General features: G+C 40.4%; 1 protein-coding gene and 1 long non-coding RNA gene across 3 annotated transcripts; one reads left to right on the top strand and one right to left on the bottom strand.

Moving 5' to 3' along the window:
* Positions 1-2,637: 2,637 nt before the first annotated feature.
* Positions 2,638-17,472, top strand: LOC139534715 (uncharacterized). Its single transcript, XR_011666984.1, has 5 exons — positions 2,638-4,641; positions 4,922-5,017; positions 5,126-11,947; positions 16,778-16,873; positions 17,091-17,472. It is a non-coding gene; the product is annotated as an uncharacterized lncRNA (long non-coding RNA).
* LOC139534712 (butyrophilin subfamily 1 member A1-like) lies at positions 12,684-21,210 on the bottom strand. 2 transcript variants are annotated; one of them, XM_071334100.1, is made up of 10 exons: positions 20,739-21,210; positions 20,451-20,508; positions 17,573-17,938; positions 17,082-17,375; positions 16,764-16,856; positions 16,463-16,492; positions 16,100-16,126; positions 15,924-15,959; positions 15,597-15,641; positions 12,684-15,492 (listed from the first exon to the last, which is right to left on the bottom strand). In XM_071334100.1, the coding sequence occupies exons 1-10, from the start codon at positions 20,784-20,786 to the stop codon at positions 14,390-14,392; spliced, it is 2,100 nt and encodes a 699-aa protein (XP_071190201.1). In that variant the 5' UTR covers positions 20,787-21,210; the 3' UTR covers positions 12,684-14,389. The 2 variants fall into 2 exon arrangements, with proteins under 2 accessions (XP_071190201.1, XP_071190203.1); XM_071334102.1 differs by lacking the exon at positions 15,924-15,959.
* Between the last annotated feature and the right edge of the window lie 1,222 nt (positions 21,211-22,432).

Genomic DNA, 22,432 nt, shown 5'->3' with positions numbered 1-22,432 from the left:
GTTGAATGGTGAGGTATAGACCATTTCTATCTACAGTAGGTATTAAATTATGAACATCTATTTTACAGTCGGAAGGATCACGCAGAAAGACTAACTGGTGTGAAATATCCCCTTCAATTCAATTAGTTTTTTAAAAATCAGAGTGAAATGCAACTCATGATACACAGTGGTGAAAACAAGTATCCAATTGTCATACTTGAGTAAAAATAAAGATACCTTAATAGAAAATGACTCAAGCAAAAGTGAAAATCAGCCAGTAAAATCCTACTTGAGTAAAAGTCTAAAAGTATTTGGTTTTAAATATATTTAAGTATCAAAAGTAAATGTACTTGCTAAAATACTTGCTAAATAAAATTCCTTAAATGAAGCAAACCAGACTGCACAATTGTCTTGTTTTTTTAAATGTACATATAGCCAGGGGCACACTCCAACACGCAGACAATTGAGGCACAAGGCGAGACCCAGATTCAGGCACAGGAGGCAGATGGTTGGACTCTTACAATGTTTAATAATCCAAAGGGGTAGGCAAGAGAATAGTCGTGGACAGGCAAAAAGGTCAAAACCAGAACAGGAGGTACAGGTACAGAGGTACAGAGTGGCAGACAGGCTCATGATCAAGGCAGGCAGAATCGTCAGGCAGGCAGGTCCAGAAACAGGCAAAGGTCTAAACCGGGAGGACATGAAAAAGGAGAATCGCAAAAGAGTACAGGAAAAAACCACAATGATTGACTTGACTAAACATACAAGACGAACTGGCACAGAGAGACAGGAAACACAGGGATAAATACACTGGGGAAAATAAGCGACACCTGGAGGGAGTGCAGACAATCACAGGAACAGGTGAAACAGATCAGGGCGTGACACAGACATAATGTACAAACAAAGCATTTGCATTTAGTTAGTCCGCCAGATCAGAGGCAGTAGGGATGGCATCTTGATAAGTGCCTGAGTGGACTATTTTCCTGTCCTGCTAAGCATTCAAATGTAACTAGTAGTTTTAGGTGTCAGGGAAAATGTATGGAGTAAAAAGTACATTATTTTCTTTCCAAAAATAGTGAAGTAAAAGTAAAAGTTGTCAATAATATAAATATTAAAGTGAAGTACAGATACTCCAAAAAATGACTTAAGTAGTACTTTAACATATTTTTACTTAAGTACTTTACACCACTGTAAATAATATATATATTGCCTATTCAGCTCAAGCTAAACAATGCCAAACCACAGATATTACATGCAGTACAGGTAATGATACTAGATGGAATCAAAATTCACACAAAATGTTTAGCCTGGTCTGATGGTTTCCCATGTGGACAACAGGACAAAAATGAAAGACAGAATGAAATGATGAAAGAGGACATTTTAATGTGAAATATTCATCTAACAAACTACAACCCAAACAGAATGGCGTTTGAAGTATACTGTGCTGTAGTTCTTGAGATGGAGGGGTGTCATGATATGTCAGTGTTATCATCATGACTAAACCAGTTGGACATTAACAAGCATCTCTGCCTAATCTGGATCCTAAAAGAACCCACCCCTCTTCACAGGCCTCTTTTTCTACACTTTACGTTTCTGACAATACAATGTACAAATTCTAGCTTGGCAAAACGTCAAAAATGAAAGCCAAAAAGAAATAATGAAAGAGGCATTTTTATTGTGAGATATTTCTTGCATTTCCATGACTGCTCATAACTTGTTTCCTCGTGGGTCTCTCTCGTCCCTCTGCACCACACACATAGTGAGCTAAATGTTTGGAACATCGAATCGCAGCATCAAAATCGCAGTACGTATAGAATCGTGAGAATCGCAATACATATCGTATCGGCACCTAAGTATCGTGATGTCGTATTGTCAGGTCCCTGGTGATTCAATACATATCATATTGTCAGGTCCCTGGTGATTCAATACATATCGTATTGTGATGTCCCTGGTGATACAATACATATCGTATTGTCAGGTCCCTGGTGATTCAATACATATAGTATTGGGAGGTCCCTGGTGATTCAATACATATCGTATTGTGATGTCCCTGGTGATACAATACATGTCGTATTGTGATGTCCCTGGTGATTCAATACATATCGTATTGTGAGGTCCCTGGTGATTCAAAACATATCGTATTGTGAGGTCCCTGGTGATTCAATACATATCGTATTGTGAGGTCCCTGGTGATTCAAAACATATTGTATTGTGAGGTCCCTGGTGATTCAATACATATCGTATTGTGAGGTCCCTGGTGACTCAATATATATCGTATTGTGAGGTCCCTGGTGATTCAGTACATATCGTATTGTGAGGTCCCTGGTGATTTTCTTTCTTTCTGGTTTGTCAAACTTTATTCCCACAAACACATTTGTAGAATGCCCCACCCCTCTGGCTTTGAATGACAGCAGCATGATCAATGAGCTGCCGGGTGTATTGCTCTGGAACTCCAGGATCTCTTGAGCCCGCCTCTTCTGGCTCTGTGCCGTTCAGACGCACATACCTGAAAACTGACCTCCCTGAGTGGGACCTCCAGCAGAGTGAGGAAGTGTGTGAACAGAGACAACCAGACTCTTGATGTTGTTGTCCTCACTGCGCAGTCTGAGCAGGCTAGACAGAGCCTCCACCTTGGAGCGGCTCCGACAGGTCTCTGAGAGGTTACTCTCCTCTTCTTCCTGAAGAAACTCCACCAGCTCACTAGCCTCTGCAGTAGACGTGTGCACAGTGTGTGATGACGGGCAGACGGACAGTCCAGACACATAGCACACTCTTGCCCATCACCAGCCTCAGCCTCTCTGTGACGTCCACTGCCTAGCACCAGCTTCAGCCTCTCTGTGACGTCCACTACCCAGCACCAGCCTCAGCCTCTCTGTGACGTCCACTGCCCAGCACCAGCCTCAGCCTCTCTGTGACGACGTCCACTGCCCAGCCCCAGCCTCTCTGTTACGTCCACTGCCTAGCACCAGCCTCAGCGTCACTCTCTCTATGACATCTACTGCCCAGCACCAGCCTACAACATACATCTTCGATCAAATACCTAAAATCATGCCTGAGAAGACCAATGAAATTATAATGGTATCCTAATATAGTGTGGATACAGGAGTAGCGTATTCTACAATAATGAAATCATAACGCTATCCTAATATAGTGTGGATACAGGACTAGCCTATTCTACAATAATTAAATCATAACGGTATCCTAATATAGTGTGGATACAGGAGTAGCCTATTCTACAATAATGTAATTGTATGTGCTACTATGTAGCTACTGTACGTTACTTATTTACTTACATCAGACTGCCTAGTCAGCTAGCTAGCTAACCAGACAGTTTGTTTTAGCTAACGTTAGCTAGCTAGCTAACCAGACAGTTTGTTTTAGCTAACGTTAGCTAGCTAGCTAACCAGACAGTTTTGTTTAGCTAACGTTAGCTAGCTAGCTAACCAGACAGTTTTGTTTAGCTAACGTTAGCTAGCTAGCTAACCAGACAGTTTTGTTTAGCTAACGTTAGCTAGCTAGCTAACCAGACAGTTTTGTTTAGCTAACGTTAGCTAGCTAGCTAACGTTAGCTAGCTAGCTAACCAGACAGTTTGTTTTAGCTAACGTTAACTAGCTAGCTAACCAGACAGTTTGTTTTAGCTAACGTTAGCTAGCTAGCTAACTGTTTTTGTAGCTTTCTGTTTGTACGTAGCTTGCACTTCAATGTCATCCCTCGAGGAGATGCTATTTTTTTCTTTCCAACCAGACGAAATACTACGAAGGCACCGCTGATCTCGACAAGAGGAGCAACATTCGTAGGGGACAGAAATTCACTATTCAGGGTAACGTTAGGCATTTAACTTATATTACATAACTGGAAGGATTTAGCTATGAACAACCATTTTCCATCTAGGTAGTTGGTCATCTAGAAGTGGCTAGTTATACAGTTAGTTATATATCTGTCATATTGAGTTATCTAGCTATAAGTTAACCCTGATCAATCAAATGGATAGGTCTAAGCAATTATGGTCATTCCAACAGCCCTTAACTAGGTGTCTTTGCTAGAAAGACACACAGACGGGGGTGAAAGTGAAAGAGAAAGGGGGGAAGAGAGTGAAAGTGAAAGAGAGAGGGGGGAAGAGAGTGAAAGTGAAAGAGAGAGGGGGGAAGAGAGTGAAAGACAGAGAGAGAGATGGGGGGGGGGAGAAACATAGAAAGACAGTGGTGGAAAATTACTTAGACAAGAGTATTTCCACAACTCTTGTCTTCGAACTTGTTAGGCAATCACATGTACCTACGGGGGAAGGATGGCCAGCCTCACAGGAGGGTGATTTTTAACTGAGGAGAAGGAGGCCATGCTGACCGAGATGCAAGCTGACCATTTTGGAGTGAAGCACATGATTGCCAACATCAACATACTCTTATTTTGGCATTTGGCATTTGGCATGGGATTGTCAAGAATGTGGACAGCTGAGCAAGTGAAATAACCTTTTGTTTATCGATCACATTCTATTATATCTGAAATTATTATGATTTCATATCAGAGAACATAATATTTCAATTTGTCACCTTGTGCTTAAAAGTCAGTACCCTGTCTAGCCTGACAGAAGTTTGATAGGGTGAAGACTTTGAGAGGGTGAAGGAGTTGAAGCCCATCAGTAGTTTTACCACGGCACATGATCGGTAAGTGTCACAGTTCAAATTTTGCCCTGATACGTTGTTTTGTTATGGTCGCTTTATTTGAGTACTCACCATATCGCCTGCTGTATGGACGGGAGCTGCAGCTGTTGACTGAGGTGAACAAAGCAATTGTAAATACAATTATTGTAAGTCGCTCTGGATAAGAGCGTCTGCTAAATGACTTAAATGTAAATGTATTTCAAATACAATATTTCACTATTTCAAATTTGTCATTGACTTTGTGTTGTTTGTCTATTGCTATTTTTGTATGACATACTTTCAGATCACTGAAACTCCACGTGATGTGATGGAAGTTGTCGAACCAGATCAGAACGCCTTCGAGGACAACCTTCAGGCACAGCATGAGAAGGATGTGGAGGTTGTCCGCTGTTAATTCATTTATTTTCTGTCCCTCCAAGAAATATGTGAGAGATGTATTTGTGATAATATGACACATAAATTGCATTGATTTCTATTATCAATCAAGGTGAGATTGAACAAGGAGAAACAGAAGGACAGCTACCAGAGGAGAATCAAGGAGGGGACCGAGAGGTTTTTCCAAATAGTAAATCTCAAGGGTCACGTTAAGTAACCTCCGCTGCCAGGTAGGTAGTGTATGACTCCAGTGGTCATGACACCTCCCTTAAGTTTTTCACCTCGCTCACCTTTTCCAGGGACCACCCCTCATCAACCCCACTGACATAAAAAAAATTACAGACAGGTATCCTTTCTTTTCTGTCTGCCATTAACAATATTGCATGTCTAATCAAACATTTAAATTAAATCATTCAATAACTGTTTTTTTTTAATTATTATTATGATTATTATTATTTTTTAAATTTTACCCCCTTTTCTCCCCAATTTTTTTTGTGGTATCCAATCGCTATCTTGTCTCATTGCTACAACTCCCGTACGGGCTCGGGAGAGACGAAGGTCGAAAGCCACGCGTCCTCCGAAGCACAACCCAACCAAGCCGCACTGCTTCTTAACACAGCGCGCCTCCAACCCGGAAGCCAGCCACACCAATGTGTCGGAGGAAACACCGTGCACCTGGCCCCCTTGGTTAGCGCGCACTGCGCCCGGCCCGCCACAGGAGTCGCTGGAGCGCGATGAGACAAGGATATCCCTACCGGCAAAACCCTCCCTAACCCGGACGACGCTAGGCCAATTGTGCGTCGCCCCACGGACCTCCCGGTCGCGGCCGGCTGCGACAGAGCCTGGGCGCGAACCCAGAGACCACTGCGCCACCCGGGAGGCCCCTAATAACTGTATTTTTACATACCTGATCAATCTGTAACCTGTGTGTTTGCTTGTTTACGTATCTTTCTCCAACCTTGTTCCCTTTAACTCTGCTCCTGTTCTCCAGGACCTAGGGGTTCTGCCCAAAACCCAGATGTGGATCCACCTGATGTCCTCCATTACCAACCACCCTTCAACTTTTCATTACATTCTCTACAGCTACTGTTATTATCATGTCATTATTTGATAAGATATTAAATATCATTCATCTCAATGGTTAGCCTATGCAAATGAATAGGAAAACATTAAAAGCTCATTAATAGGACTACATTTAGCCTAATTGGGAACAAATATAACGTGGGGGAAATTCAAAGGATCCTAGTCAATCTATTGTTTGTCAAATCCAGAGTAAATATAGGCCTTCGTGTGTAGGCGATTGTGGTTTAAATCAATTACAAATATAGCTGAAATGTTCTGTCATCAAAACAGGCTGGGGTGTTTCAGTTCAGTTTAGACTAAGGTTCCTTCCACTGTATGGACGGAAAATAGCATTTGTATCTATTCATGCTCCTCATAGGACAAGGATTTCTCCATTCTGTAACCAGAAGCCTGATCAATTTATCGGATTATTACGCTTATTATTGGAACTGACATGAATGCCATTATTTATTCTAAGCTAGATAGATCTGGACTTTCTCATAGCTCTTATCTGGATAGATCTGGACCTTCTCATAGCTCTAATCTGGATAGAACTGGACTTTCTCATAGCTCTAAGTTATATAGATCTGGACTTTCTCATAGCTCTAAGCTATATAGATCTGGACTTTCTCATAGCTCTAAGCTAGATAGATCTGGACTTTCTCATAGCTCTAAGCTATATACAGTGGGGCAAAAAAGTATTTAGTCAGCCACCAATTGTGCAAGTTCTCCCACTTAAAAAGATGAGAGAGGCCTGTAATTTTCATCATAGGTACATCTGAAAATCACATTGTAGGAATTTTAATGAATTTATTTGCAAATTATGGTGGAAAATAAGTATTTCTGGACCTTCTCATAGCTCTAAACTAGATAGATGTGGACCTTCTCATAGCTCTAAAATAGAGAGATCTGGACCTTCTCATAGCTCTCAGAGAGATCTGGACCTTCTCATAGCTCTAATATAGATATATCTGGACCTTCTCATAGCTCTAATATAGATATATCTGGACCTTCTCATAGCTCTAAAATAGATATATCTGGACCTTCTCATAGCTCTAAAATAGAGAGATCTGGACCTTCTCATAGCTCTCAGATAGAGATATCTGGACCTTCTCATAGCTCTAATATAGATATATCTGGACCTTCTCATAGCTCTAATATAGATATATCTGGACCTTCTCATAGCTCTAGATAGATCTGGACCTTCTCATAGCTCTAAAATAGAGAGATCTGGACCTTCTCATAGCTCTCAGAGAGATCTGGACCTTCTCATAGCTCTAAGATAGATATATCTGGACCTTCTCATAGCTCTAGATAGATAGATCTGGACCTTCTCATAGCTCTAAGATAGATAGATCTGGACCTTCTCATAGCTCTAAAATATAGAGATCTGGACCTTCTCATAGCTCTCAGATAGAGAGATCTGGACCTTCTCATAGCTCTAAAATAGAGAGATCCGGACCTTCTCATAGCTCTCAGAGAGATCTGGACCTTCTCATAGCTCTAAGATAGATATATCTGGACCTTCTCATAGCTCTAAGATAGATAGATCTGGACCTTCTCATAGCTCTAAAATAGAGAGATCTGGACCTTCTCATAGCTCTCAGATAGAGAGATCTGGACCTTCTCATAGCTCTAAGATAGATAGATCTGGACCTTCTCATAGCTCTAGATAGATAGATCTGGAGCTTCTCATAGCTCTAAGATAGATAGATCTGGACCTTCTCATAGCTCATCACAAGTGAACGCTTCCAATGCACTTAAACCATTTCTTAAAGATCATCTTAATGACTGCTGGAGATTTCATAATCCCACGACTAAGGACAATACCTGCTTTTCTGCTAGATTGAAGACTGTCTTCAGAAATGACTATATTTTAACATCTACTGATATTATAGGTAACGGAATTTATAAAAACCTTACCGGCCATTCTATCTGATCATAATCCCATTCTTTGTCAATTTAAAATCTTCCCAATGAAAAAGCGTGAATTTAGATGGAGGTTTAATAATAATTGACTACACAACTCTGATTTCATCTTTCAGTTCATATCCTATTTAAAATAATATTTAGAAATAAATTACCACTCAGTGGAGGACTCAACTATGGTATGGTTAGCTGTAAAAGGTTTCCTAAGAGGAAACACTACACATTTTTCCTCTAATTTGCAGAAATTAAGACGATCAGAAGATCAGTGAATTGGAAAATCATTGTAAAATGCTGGAAGACTCTTAAAAACAACTATTCAACAGAGAGAAATTGAGCTTAAAACAAGTAGACTGGAACTTAAGACCTGTTGCAACACAGCAGAATTCATTTTGCAGAGGATGTGACGAAAGTACTATTTTCAAGAGAGTAGGGCTAGCCACTTACTGACGCTGCAACTAAACATGCTGAAACGAGATCATCAATACAGCTGATCAGATCTCCTACTAAGGGACTGATATCTGATCCTATAGAAAATACAACTTTTAGAGCATACCTTTCAAAATGTATACAGTTCCTAACATAGCTTTGATACTTCTGCTTGTCGGAAGTTCCTGGAGAACCTTACGTTGCTCTCTCTCGCTTGAACCGCTGGCACAAAGCATACTTAAAAATGTGGCTTCCTCACTTGTCAAAATCAAACAAACTGAACAAGCAATTTTTCTGTATTTAGATGACATACTGTTCTACGTTGCGAACGCTCAGAAATCCCTCCAGTCAATGTCTATTATCACAGCATTCAGCTCACGGTCTGGTTACAAGATCAACAGGTCTAAATCAGCTTTACTACCTCTTAGCTCCGCTATGGGAACCAGGCAACTACCACCCATGATCCCAGTGAGGAAACAAATCACCTAATTAGGCATCACCATATCCATCTCTATTCACACTACTTGCAGGAAGAAGTACTTAGAAACCTTTCAAAATATCAAAAAATACATAAAAAGATGGTTCACTATGGCCACTTCTTAGCATGCTAGAATCTCAATTATTAAAATGAATGTCCTCGTTCTGTCACGACTTCTGCCGAAGTCGATGCCTCTCCTTGTTCGGGCGGTCGACGTCACCGGTCTTCTAGCCATCATTGATCCATGTTTCATTTTCCATTAGTTTTGTCTTGTCTTCCTACACACCTGTTTCCCCTCATGTCCTTGTCAGAGATTGTTTGTTGTTATGCTCGTGTTTTATGGATTGGTATGAAACGGGTTCTTGTACCCACATTTATTTTATTATGTACTTTGGTTTTGGAGTTTTTGTTTTAAGTTATTAAACTACTCCATTATACCAAGTTTGATTATCCTGCGCCTGACTTCCCTGCCACCTACACACACGACAAGACACCCTCGTATCAATTTTATGAGTTCCATGTTACCACTGCCTCCTCCTATAGACTATTGGTCTAAACTTGACTCTGTCATAAAGAAGTTGATTTGGGGGAGAAAAGAGACCACAGATTAAATATGCAACACCACAGAGAACAAAAGCATCAGGTAGACTTGCAGTTCCAACTCTAAAATGTTATCACCTATCATTCCTAAAGAATTTCCTGAAGAACTGGTTAAACCCAGAGGCTTCTGTTCCTTGGCGCGCTATAGAAGAGTCAATAGTTTCACCAATTAGATTACAAGATGTATTATTTTCTGGCTTGACGCCTAAAAAAAATTCTGTTATTGTTTGGACCCATTATCAAATCAAATCAAATTGTATTTGTCACATACACATGGTTAGCAGATGTTAATGCGAGTGTAGCGAAATGCTTGTGCTTCTAGTTCCGACAATGCAGTAATAAAAAAAACAAAATACTGCATAGTTTCCTAGGAACGCGAAGCGAGGCGACCATCTCTGTCGGCGCCGGAAGTAGTTAAGAAGTTATAACATACTCAGTAAATGTGTGGAAAGCTACAGAGAAGCATATGAGATCTAATCTTAAAATGGAATTCATACTCTCCACTATGGCGTAATAAAGAATTCTTAGCATGTAAGAAACCATTTATATTAGATTCTTGGTCTAAGGGTATTTATACTTTCAAAGACATATTCAATTTGATTGTACTCCTCAGTTTCCAGGAAATCCGCCAGTGTTTTAATGTCTCAGGTTCATAATTTTGTCTTTACCTTCAACTCTGTCTATCTATGCCAGCCTATGGGGTCCCCTGGGGAGCAGAACTAGTCTATCTATGCCAGCCTATGGGGTTCCCCTGGGGAGCAGAACTAGTCTATCTATGCCAGCCTATGGGGTCCCCTGGGGAGCAGAACTAGTCTATCCATGCCAGCCTATGGGGTCCCCTGGGGAGCAGAACTAGTCTATCCATGCCAGCCTATGGGGTCCCCTGGGGAGCAGAACTAGTCTATCCATGCCAGCCTATGGGGTCCCCTGGGGAGCAGAACTAGTCTATCCATGCCAGCCTATGGGGTCCCCTGGGGAGCAGAACTAGCAGTACACCCATTGGTCAAACTTCTAAAGGACAGACGCCCCTCAAAAGGAGTTGTTTCTGATATCTATAGTCAATTAATTCTAGCTGCACAAAAACCATGAACTCTATCCACTGTATGGGAAAAGGACTTTACACTTGCTGACAGACAAATACATTGGGAGACAACATGGAAAAATATATTTGGATCATCTAGAAACCCCAATTACCAATTTATTGGTAATTCATCAAAAAAGACATCACATAGGTATTAGTCCATCGCCATTATGTGTGTTCTGCGCCACAGAGGAACTTGGTACTTTTCAACATGTGCTGTGGAAATACCCAGGGGTGGTTGAATTCTGGGGGAAAGTCAACAATGTCATCTCTGTACTTAAAGATAAAATACTGTGTCACGATCGTTGTAGTGAGGAGACCAAAGCGCAGCGTGATGTGAATACATACTTTTAATGAACGACGAATCAACACGAAGAACACTAAACAAACAAAATAACCAAATGACCGTGAACGCTATAAACAATGAGTGCAGACATGCAACTTCACATAGACAATAACACACAAAACCAAAATGGAAAATGGCAACCTAAATAGGATCCCCAATCAGAGACAACGATAAACAGCTGTCTCTAATTGGGAACCAATTTAGGCCACCATAGACCTACATTACCTAGACAATACCAAATCCCCATTGATATACAAAAACCCCTAGACAAGTCAAAACACACATTCCACCCTCGTCACACCCTGACCTAACCAAATAAATAAAGAAAACAAAGATAACTAAGGTCAGGGCGTGACATACTGCCATTAAATACAACAGTAATGTTGCTTTGTGATGACTCTGACTGGCACTTGTCAGAACGCCAACGTAGAATGTGGTTGGCAGGAACCACAGCTGCTAAGAAAATGATTGTACAAAGGTGGATTCCACTTCGTCAGTTACCATTGCAACGATGGCTGCTCACATTTAACAGTGTGTTTGTCCACAACAATTGAAAGCCATATTTTTACATTACAGTGAAGACTGAATAAAGGAGAAACAACATCACCAATACATCAAGTTAGGACTTAGTGAATGAAGGTGGTCTAACTTGGGTTAAAACAGATTATGTAGCCCTAGACATCAGTGTTGTGGATGTAACTAACCTATATGTCACGCTCTGACCGTAGAGAGCCTTTTAATGTCTCTATTTGGTTTGGTCAGGGCGTGATTTGGGGTGGGCATTCTATGTTTTGTTTTTCTATGATTTTGTATTTCTATGTTTTGGCCGGGTATGGTTCTCAATCAGGGACAGCTGTCTATCGTTGTCTCTGATTGGGAACCATACTTAGGTAGCCCTTTTTCCCTCCTTTCTTTGTGGGAAGTTGACTTTGTTTATGGCACATAGCCTTTAGCTTCACGGTTTGTTTTGTAGTGTTTATTGTTTTGTTCGGCGTCTTTTCTAATAAAAAGAGTATGTACGCTCACCACGCTGCACCTTGGTCCTCTTCATTCAACAGTTAAATGAACAGCCTTCATTTAACTAACCTATATTTTGCAGTAGCTTAGTGGTAGTTGAGCTAAAATCAAAACTTAGTGGTGTTTTAATAGTTCATTAATCTTTTGCCATGTAGCTAGCTACTGGAACTACACACACTACTGTTTTACCGTGTAGCTAACTACTGGAACTACACTCTACTGTTTTACCATGTAGCGGTGTAGCTAACTACTGGGAATACACATTACTGTTTTACCATGTAGCGGTGTAGCTAACTACTGGAACTACACAATACTGTTTTACCATGTAGCGGTGTAGCTAACTACTGGAACTACACAATACTGTTTTACCATGTAGCGGTATAGCTAACTACTGGAACTACACAATACTGTTTTACCATGTAGCGGTGTAGCTAACTACTGGAACTACACAATACTGTTTTAGTTTTTCCAAGGTAACTTGAGTTAAGTAAACTATATTTTTCTTAAGTGTACCTTTAATATAGCTTAACTTGTTCCAGTGTAAAGTAATTGGTAGCTTGGTAAACTATATTTTCAGAGTAGCTTCTCCAACACTGCTGCTCATGTTCAGTGCATTTGGGATGTATTCAGACCCATTGACTTTTTCCACATTTTGTTACATTACAGCCTTATTCTTAAAAAATACTCATCTATCTACACACAATACCCCATAATGACAAAGAGAAAACAGGTTTTCACAAATGTTTGCATATTTATTACAAATAAAAAAACAGAAATACCTTATTTACATAAGTATTCGGATTGTTTTCACTCCACAGTATCATGTTGACCTCAGTGGAGAAATATTAAAATGTTTTTTGACTGCACTGGACCGTTAAATCATATTATTTGTACAAGTGGAGAGCCCAAGCATGTGAAACCATGCCTGTCTCAACAAACAGTTTCAAGAGAAACTCGGATTCTCTATGTATACATAACTATCAGTGAAATGTTAAATGCACATACTCTTGGCACCAGTCAGTTTAATCTGATATTTTCTAGTTAGCAGTATATTACAAACTGTAACGGAAAAATCTACGGTTTCAATTTAAATGTCACCAGATGGCTCTACCGTTGAAATAATAACAATAACAATCAGTGAACACTATAGAGAGTGACTCTATTGAAGGAGCTTCTCAACTGTCTCCTGTTCTCTGCACTGCTGTGAAAAACAGAGGATGGTCCAACCAAACACCAAGTAGACATCCATCAACTACATCCATCCATCCACTACATCCATCCATCCATCTACTACATCCATCCATCTACTACATCCATCCATCCATCTACTACATCCATCCATCCATCAACTACATCCATCCATCCATCCATCCATCTACTATATCCATCCATCCATCTACTACATCCATCCATCTACTACATCCATCCATCCATCTACTACATCCATCCATCCATCAACTACATCCATCCATCCATCCATCTACTACATCCATCCATCCATCTACTATATCCATCCATCCATCAACTACATCCATCCATCCATCAACTACATCCATCCATCCATCCATCTACTATATCCATCCATCCATCAACTACATCCATCCATCTACTACATCCATCCATCTACAATATCCATCCATCTACTATATCCATCCATCCATCTACTACATCCATCCATCTACTATATCCATCCATCCATCAACTACATCCATCCATCCACTACATCCATCCATCTACTACATCCATCCATCTACTACATCCATCCATCTACTATATCCATCCATCCATCCATCAACTACATCCATCCATCCACTACATCCATCCATCTACTACATCCATCCATCCATTACATCCATCTACTATATCCATCTACTACATCCATCCATCCATCCATCTACTACATCCATCCATCTACTACATCCATCCATCTACTACATCCATCCATCCATTACATCCATCCATCTACTACATCCATCCATCTACTACATCCATCCATCTACTATATCCATCCATCCATCCACTACATCCATCCATCCATCCATCCATCCATCTACTACATCCATCCATCCATCTACTACATCCATCCTTCCATCTATCCATCCATCTACTACATCCATCCATCCACTACATCCATCCATCCATCCATCCCTCTACTACATCCATCCATCCATCCATCCATCCATCCATCCATCCATCCACTACATCCATCAATCTACCACATCAATCCATCCACTACATCCAAGTACTACACTGCTTTCACCAATCATATGTTTCCATGGTAATCAAATCAAATTGCACTGCAGACAAAGGAGAAGAGGAAGGAGATGATGATGAATTGGACCAGTACAGAATACTACTGTACACACCCTAATATGAAGTGCACTTGATACACAAAACAATGTGTTAATACATAGTGCTCTAGTTTATTCACAGACATTTAAAGACCGTCTTTGGATTCAGAAGTCTGATGATTGCGACTTTGGTTAAAAGCTAGAAGGGCATCAGTCTCAGCCTCTTCAGCAGGAGGAGCGTCATTACCCTCTCTTTCAGAAACAGACACTGATACAGGTTCTGTTTTATAGTGGCTGACATCTAATATCTTCATAGGGGCTTGGTCACCATCAGTCTCAGTCTCTTCATGTCTCTCTGTCTCAGAAACAGTCACTTTTACAGGTTCTGTTTTATAGTGGCTGACATCTAATATCGTCATAGGGGCTTGGTCACCATCAGTCTCAGTCTCTTCATGTCTCTCTGTCTCAGAAACAGACACTGGTACAGGTTCTGTTTTATAGTGGCTGACATCTAATATCGTCATAGGGGCTTGGTCACCATCAGTCTCAGCCTCTTCAGCAGGTGGAGAGACATTACCCTCTCTTTCAGAAACCGTCACTTGTACAGGTTCTGTTTTATAGTGGCTGACATCTAATATCGTCATAGGGGCTTGGTCACCATCAGTCTCAGTCTCTTCATGTCTCTCTGTCTCAGAAACAGTCACTTGTCCAGGTTCTGTTTTATAGTGTCTGACATCTGATATCGTCATAGGGGCTCTGTCACCTTTACCTGGGTTAAAAAGAGGAAACACCTCCCCTGTGAACATAGCTCCCACAGTGACAATATGTTTATTGTCTTTTACATTGATAAAAGAGAGTACTCCTTGGTCATAGTCCAAATACACACCTACTGTCTGAGGTCTAGGATTGGCAGGAAGTAGGATGTTGGGGTTCATATTAAGCCGTAAGCCTTTCTCTTTGTCTGAGGACAGGAACCAGAAACCATTGGAAGGTGTGGCTGGTACATCACCTTGTCTTTTAACAGACCCACTTGCCAGTCCAACCCACCAGGATTCTTTAACGCCTACCTTCTGATCACCCAGTCCCACCTCCCAGTAAGCATTGCTGCCCGAGGTAAAACCATGGGTTCCAAGTATATAAGCATGCTCACCCGGAGGACATGGATTATATAAACTGTCTCTCACAATTTTACCATTTGAACCAACTGTCAGATAAGGAGGAGCTGTCTTGGGATCCAATGTGACATCCACTGTTGAGGACAAACACAGAATTAGGAGATGACAATGAACCGTAATAACAACAACAATAATGATAATAATCAGAATGTATCAGAAATGTTTTGAAATAGATTACCTCCAGCTTGTCTCATAGTCTTTATTGTCTCTATATCCACTAAATCTACACAAAAACAGGAACAGTGGGTAAATGTTAAATGTATTCTGTACAGTAAGTATTCTGTATTAGGGATCAATATTTGCTATACACTCTTAGAAAAAAGGGTTCTTCAGATATCCCCATAGGAGAACCCTTTTGATTCCAGGTAGAACCCTTTTGGGTTAAATGTAGAAACAAAATGGTTCTTCAAAAGGTACCCTTTTAGGTTCTAGATAGCACCTTGCATGATAAAGGCAATATCAGAATAAATTCAGATTCTCTCTGGAAAATGTCTAAATAGATTACCTTCAGCTTGTCTCATTGTCTCTATATCCACTATATCTACAGAAAACAGGGGCAGTGGGAAAATGTTAAATGTATCCTGTACAGTAAGTATTCTGGATCAATATTTGCCATATGATAAAGAAAGGCAAAATCAAAATAAATTCGGATTCTCTCTGGAAAATGTCTAAATAGATTACCTTCAGCTTGTCTCATAGTCTCTATATCTACAGAAAAACAGTGACAGTGGAAAAATGTTTAATGTATTCTGTACAGTAAGTATTCTGGATCAATATTTGCCATATGATAATGGAATTTCTTACATTGCGGTGACTGAACGCACTGAATATGGTCCATAGGTAGTGTTTATAATTGAGTCTCCATTGACTTGATTTAGTACTAATTTAGAGTTTTAATTGTATTCTCTTACAGGATCAATGTAGGCCTAGTTACAGTATAATATACCACAACATTTAGGACACATGGTTATAAAGTTAAGCATTGGAAATCAAATTATGAACACTGACATTGAAAAGTGTGATGTGGTTAAATAGATTCCTTACCTCCGTTAGGCACATGTGTTGATTTGTTTCCTGAAAAGCAAAACACACATGAGTTTTCAATCCAATTATAGGAGGGATAAAGGTGGGCTTGGGAGATGACTTGATGACTTGCCTAATGTTTTCTCATGTAGGGAATCCAAATATGGTGGAAAGAGGATTCCATACCCTCTTAGGCTCAAGTTCAAATTTGACCCAGTCTAACATTTTAATTGCATTGTAGGCCAGTCTAGTCTAACATTTTCATGGCATTGTATGCTTATCAATATATAGTATAACTATCAAACCAAAACACAGCCCTGACCTCTCTTTTTGTAGAGCACACCGACGAAGACAACGGACAGGAGCAGAACCAGCGCTAAAATGATGACAGCTGTTTGCAGTCCTGATGAAGTCTCTGGAAGTGGAAAGAAGGTATCCCTTATTTCATTCAACTAACTGGTGGACACACACACACACACACACACACACACACACACACACACACACACACACACACACACACACACACACACACACACACACACACACACACACACACACACACACACACTCCTTGTGATTGGTTCCAGATCAGCATATGCTCATAGCAGAAAGAAACACGGTTATTATCCTTATTTACCTGGTACAGAGCCAAGGTTCCATAGGTCCACTCTTCCCTCCAACTCCTCCCCTTCAGACAGAACCAGAGAACAGGATACCCAGGGAGCACTGGAGGGGGAAGAGAGGACCCAGCTGCGGACAGACACCAGACCATGGGCACCACTGCTGTAGTCCAGCTTCTCAGGTTTCAGAGTCTGCCTCCCATCTGACCACTGTAGCCTGGGCCTTGGCTTCCATCCATGGGAAACACAGCTCACATTCACAGAGTCAGCATCTGTTCTGACTGCTGAGAGGAGAGGAGGGGTGCCCATCACTGGGAAGGAGATTAAGTGCACATTAAGGAGGAGGGGATTAAACTAAATAATGTCAAGTCTCCGAGAGTATCAAATAAAAATTATATTACATTTTTTGTACCTCAGCAAATTCAACTAACTATTTGTGAAAGAATGATGGAGACCATTTCATTTCTGTAGCATCCTTCCTGGATATGTTTTGCTTGAATGAACTCACCAGTTACGTTGAGAAAGACACTGGCAGTCTCATAGTCCTGGTTACTGCTGATGTAGCACACATACTCCCCTTGGTCTCTCAGAGTGACATTAACCAGCTTCAAGGTCACATCCCCTCCCTTCAGCCCTTCTGACGTAACCTCCCGGAGCCCTAGGGAGGTGCGGCCCACGTATTGGGACTGCTGTGAGGCTTCCTGGATCTTTCTCTCGCTGTAGAGCAAGACCGGGTTGTCGAAATCTTTGGGCCGGTACCAACGCACCTCCAGACCCTCTGCGTTCGTGGAAGGGGTGAGCCAGCATGGCATGGTGGCAACATGTCCCAACCGAGCCGAGACCGGATCCTCAGGTACCGAACATGTGAAAATGTCTGATACAGGAAGAAGAAGGTGTTCAAACTATCACCATCTTCTGATTACACTGTTTTACTTTGTTTTAACTTGGTGAGTTTAAAATGCCATAAGTTATATAAAGTTATTATTATTATTATTGTTGCTAAAAGTATAAGCCTCAGAAATGTGTTGTTTGTTTTTTGTAAAATACATCTCAAGGCAACTCCAAAATATAGCCTACAAGGCATTTGTGGTCTGGTATCCAAAGATTCGATATCTTTAAATTTGTAACATCCAATAGAAAACTGGTAGCCTCGTAAATACCAGACTGATTCATGCTGCAGATACAACATCAATATAAGCTTGCGGGATCAGGCGGCTTTGCAAAGCAAGAAAACTGTCACTAGATACCACAGCCACAAAGTTATAAACCCTGCCTAACACTGCAACCACACCGGCCGCACGCCATTGTGCATAAATGTATCTTGTTCCCCCACATAAAACGCAATCACGACACGCAGGTTAAAATATCAAAACAAACTCTGAACCAATTATATTAATTTGGGGACAGGTTGAAAAGCATTAAACATTTCTGGCAATTTAGCTCGGAATTTTGCTGTTGCAAGCTAATTTGTCCTATTTAACTAGCTTGCTATTGCTCGTTAATTTGTCCTGGGATATAAACATTGAGTTGTTTCACCGGAAATGCACAAGGTCCTCTACTCTGACAATTAAACCACACATAAAACGGTCAACAGAATCGTTTCTAGTCATCTCTCCTCCTTTCAGGCTTTTTCTTCTTTGGACTTAGATGGTGGTTGGCAACTAACTTTCATAAAAGGTGTATTACCACCACTGACGTCTTTCATTGGTTTAAACCAATGAGGAGATGGGACATGGGTATCTGCTTCTATAAACCAATGAGGAGATGGGACATGGGTATCTGCTTCTATAAACCAATGAGGAGATGGGACATGGGTATCTGCTTCTATAAACCAATGAGGAGACGGGACATGGGTATCTGCTTCTATAAACCAATGAGGAGAAGGGACATGGGTATCTGCTTCTATAAACCAATGAGGAGATGGGACATGTGTATCTGCTTATATAAACCAATGAGGAGAAGGGACATGGGTATCTGCTTCTATAAACCAATGAGGAGAAGGGACATGGGTATCTGCTTCTATAAACCAATGAGGAGATGGGACATGGGTATCTGCTTCTATAAACCAATGAGGAGAAGGGACATGGGTATCTGCTTCTATAAACCAATGAGGAGAAGGGACATGGGTATCTGCTTCTATAAACCAATGAGGAGAAGGGACATGGGTATCTGCTTCTATAAACCAATGAGGAGAAGGGACATGGGTATCTGCTTCTATAAACCAATGAGGAGAAGGGACATGGGTATCTGCTTCTATAGACCAATGAGGAGAAGGGACATGGGTATCTGCTTCTATAAACCAATGAGGAGAAGGGACATGGGTATCTGCTTCTATAAACCAATGAGGAGATGGGACATGGGTATCTGCTTCTATAAACCAATGAGGAGAAGGGACATGGGTATCTGCTTCTATAAACCAATGAGGAGAAGGGACATGGGTATCTGCTTCTATAAACCAATGAGGAGATGGGACATGGGTATCTGCTTCTATAAACGAATGAGGAGATGGGACATGGGTATCTGCTTCTATAAACCAATGAGGAGATGGGAGAGGCAGGACTTGCAGCTATTTGTCCTGGGATATAAACATTGAGGTGTTATTTTACCTGAAATGCACAAGGTCATCTACTACGACAATTAATCCACACATAAAACGATCAAAACAATTGTTTCTAGTCAACGCAGACCCTCATTGGAGCGCGCAAGAAGTGTGGGTGCAATAATTGAATAATATAGATTTCAAAATTATTTTGCAACCATCCTGCATGCGCCGCCAGCGGTGTAGACTGCAGCGCTAACGAGGGTCTGCGTTGCCAAGGGATAAAATAGATATCAGGTCTATTTGTAACACTGATCGCACTGCAAGTCCTGCCTCTCCCATCTCCTCATTGGTTTATAGAAGTAGGTACCCACGTGCCATCCCCTCATTGGTTATACCCATGTGGGTGACTGAAAGAGTATTGCCATAAATGTTTAATGCTTTTCGACCTGTCCCCAAATTAATATAATTGGTTCAGAGTTTTTTTAAATTATATATATATATATTTTTTTACAATTGGTTCAGAGTTTGTTTTGATATTTTAACCTGCGTTTCGTGATTGCGTTTGGTGTTGGGGAACAAAATACATGCAGGATGGCGCACGCACGCATCCGGTGTGGGTTCCTTGCCTTTGGCAACGCAGACCCTCTTTGGCGCGCGAGAACAGTGTGGGTGCAATAATTGAATAACATGTCGGTGTCGGTGTGACGGGAAGGAATTGCGCCGGCAAAAGATTCCAAATAGTCCTATACAAATATAGTAATTAATATATTACAGTTCCTTTATTGAATCATTGTTATAATTCAGTAAAGATGTTAAAACGTCACTACTAGTCTTGGCTACTCACCAGAAGTGGCAGTGGAGAGAGACACACACCAAGCTGCCAATATGCACAACCACATAACCTGAAGAGAATGAAAAATAGTTAATTTCATTATATGGAAATCTTGCCTATCGTTCGTGGGCACATATTACTTTCACCTTCAAATAGCAATCTAAAATATATTGATTGGCCTATGGTCGATCGTCGCAAAAATCATTTAAATACTGTATTTCCGCAATAGCTTCTTACAAATGAGACAAAGGTAAAGCACATTACGCCATGAGGTACCTATAGAAGCGAAGGTCTACTTACTGTATACAGGGCCCTGGAGCTGTCTTTTTCAATAACGCAAGGTGGCATGTCGTGCGTAAAATCTCTGAAAAATCACGACGTCCAAATGAAGTCGGGAAATATTAGTTCAGAAAATAATGCTAATAATAGTTTATCATATAATATCTCAATCACACTTGTGCGAATAACTAGACCTGATCTTCCCCCGACAAGACCGTTATACAATAAACGTGCTGTGCCTATTTGTCGCAGGACTTTCACTTTCGAATTTGTTCAAATATACTGTATCACCAAAGATGATATATTTAATCTGCATATTTCCTTCGGGGAACGACTACTCTGATGGCGCGTTTGCAATAACTCAATGTGCCTTGGCACTCCTTCTAAACAGCTAGATTGTTTTATACTTTGGCAAAAGGTCAAATCTATAAAACTTCGTCCTCTGTTCGTAACAGATTATAGTTTTGGGAACAGAACACTGCATTGAGATCAAATGTTTAATTGATGAGAAAATGTGCAGAATGTCGGCCAAAACCCACCTCCTTCCTCACATTATGTGGACATCTCGACAGTTTTTGATAAACATCCGAGGGATTGGGCTGGAAAAATGTAACCACTCTTAAATTCATAGACAGAGTTATCAATCCATAATAACAAATGTTAACCATGTTGAGGCTATACAGTGTTTGTTTACAAATACTAGCTTTAAATTTTGTGTTCTAATGGGTTAAGTTATATTCTTCAAGAATCAACGGGTGACCTATATATCTTTAATTTAAAAGTCTATAAATGGATGTATCAATTGCAGATTGTGTCACGGCCTGACCTTAGAGATCCTTATTTATTCTCTATGTTTGGTTAGGGTGTGACTCCGTGGGAAAATCTATGTTTCCTATTTCTGTGTTGTTTTGCGGAGTGTGGTTCCCAATCAGAGGCAGCTGTCTATCGTTGTCTCTGATTGGGGATCATATATAAGTTGTGATTTTCCGTTTTGGTTTTGTGGAGTGTTATTTTCTGTTTAGTGTCTGTGCCTGACGGAACTGTTCGTGTTCGTTTTTGAATTTGTTATTTTTGTTTGAGTGTTTCTTGAAAATAAATATCATGAACACTTTCCACGCTGCGGTTTGGTCCACTCTTTCTTACGGCGACGAGCGTTACTGATTGGTCCTTTTACCTTTCCACTTCTCCAACATCTTTCCAGGCCATTATGTAAAGAATAGCAATAGCAATAATAGATGTTATCTTAAAAAAACACATTCACTCAAATAATTTGAAAGAATTACTTTTATTGTAATACAGTGTACATATTGTTGTACAGTTGAATGGTCAGGTATAGACCATTTATATATTTGTATTAAATGAAGAACATCTATTTTACAGTCGGAGGGATCAAGCTGAAAGGCAAACTCTGGTGTGAATTACCACCTTTAATTCAATTAGAGTTTTTTTATTTTTTATTTTTAATCATTGTGAAATGCAACGCATGAAACACAGTGGTTGAAAAAGTACCTAATTGTTATACTTGAGTTAATGTAGAGATACTGTAATAGAAAATGACTCAAGTAAAAGTGAAAGTCACCCAGTAAAATCCTACTTGAGTAAAAGTCTAAAGGTGTTTAGTTTTAAATATACTTAAGTATTAAAAGTAAATGTAAATCGCTAAAATATGCTTACGTATCAAAAGCAAAACTATATAAATAATTTCAAATTCTTTA

The sequence above is a fragment of the Salvelinus alpinus genome, chromosome 11, assembly GCF_045679555.1.
Source record: "Salvelinus alpinus chromosome 11, SLU_Salpinus.1, whole genome shotgun sequence".
Lineage (NCBI taxonomy): Eukaryota > Metazoa > Chordata > Actinopteri > Salmoniformes > Salmonidae > Salvelinus > Salvelinus alpinus.
The sequence above is the reverse complement of the archived record's forward strand: the minus strand, read 5'-3'. Positions and strand labels throughout refer to the sequence as shown.

What these genes read in the sequence shown, in the direction of transcription:
- LOC139534712 (XM_071334100.1), bottom strand. Translation starts at nt 20,786, where the DNA reads ATGCCACCTTGCGTTATTGAAAAAGACAGCTCCAGGGCCCTGTATACA. An exon ending in GACTATGAGACAAGCTGAAG is followed by an intron (nt 15,960 to 16,099) that starts GTAATCTATTTA and finishes TGTTTTCTGTAG; the next exon opens with ATATAGTGGATATAGAGACA. An exon ending in GACAATGAGACAAGCTGAAG is followed by an intron (nt 15,642 to 15,923) that starts GTAATCTATTTA and finishes GTTTTTGTGTAG; the next exon opens with ATTTAGTGGATATAGAGACA.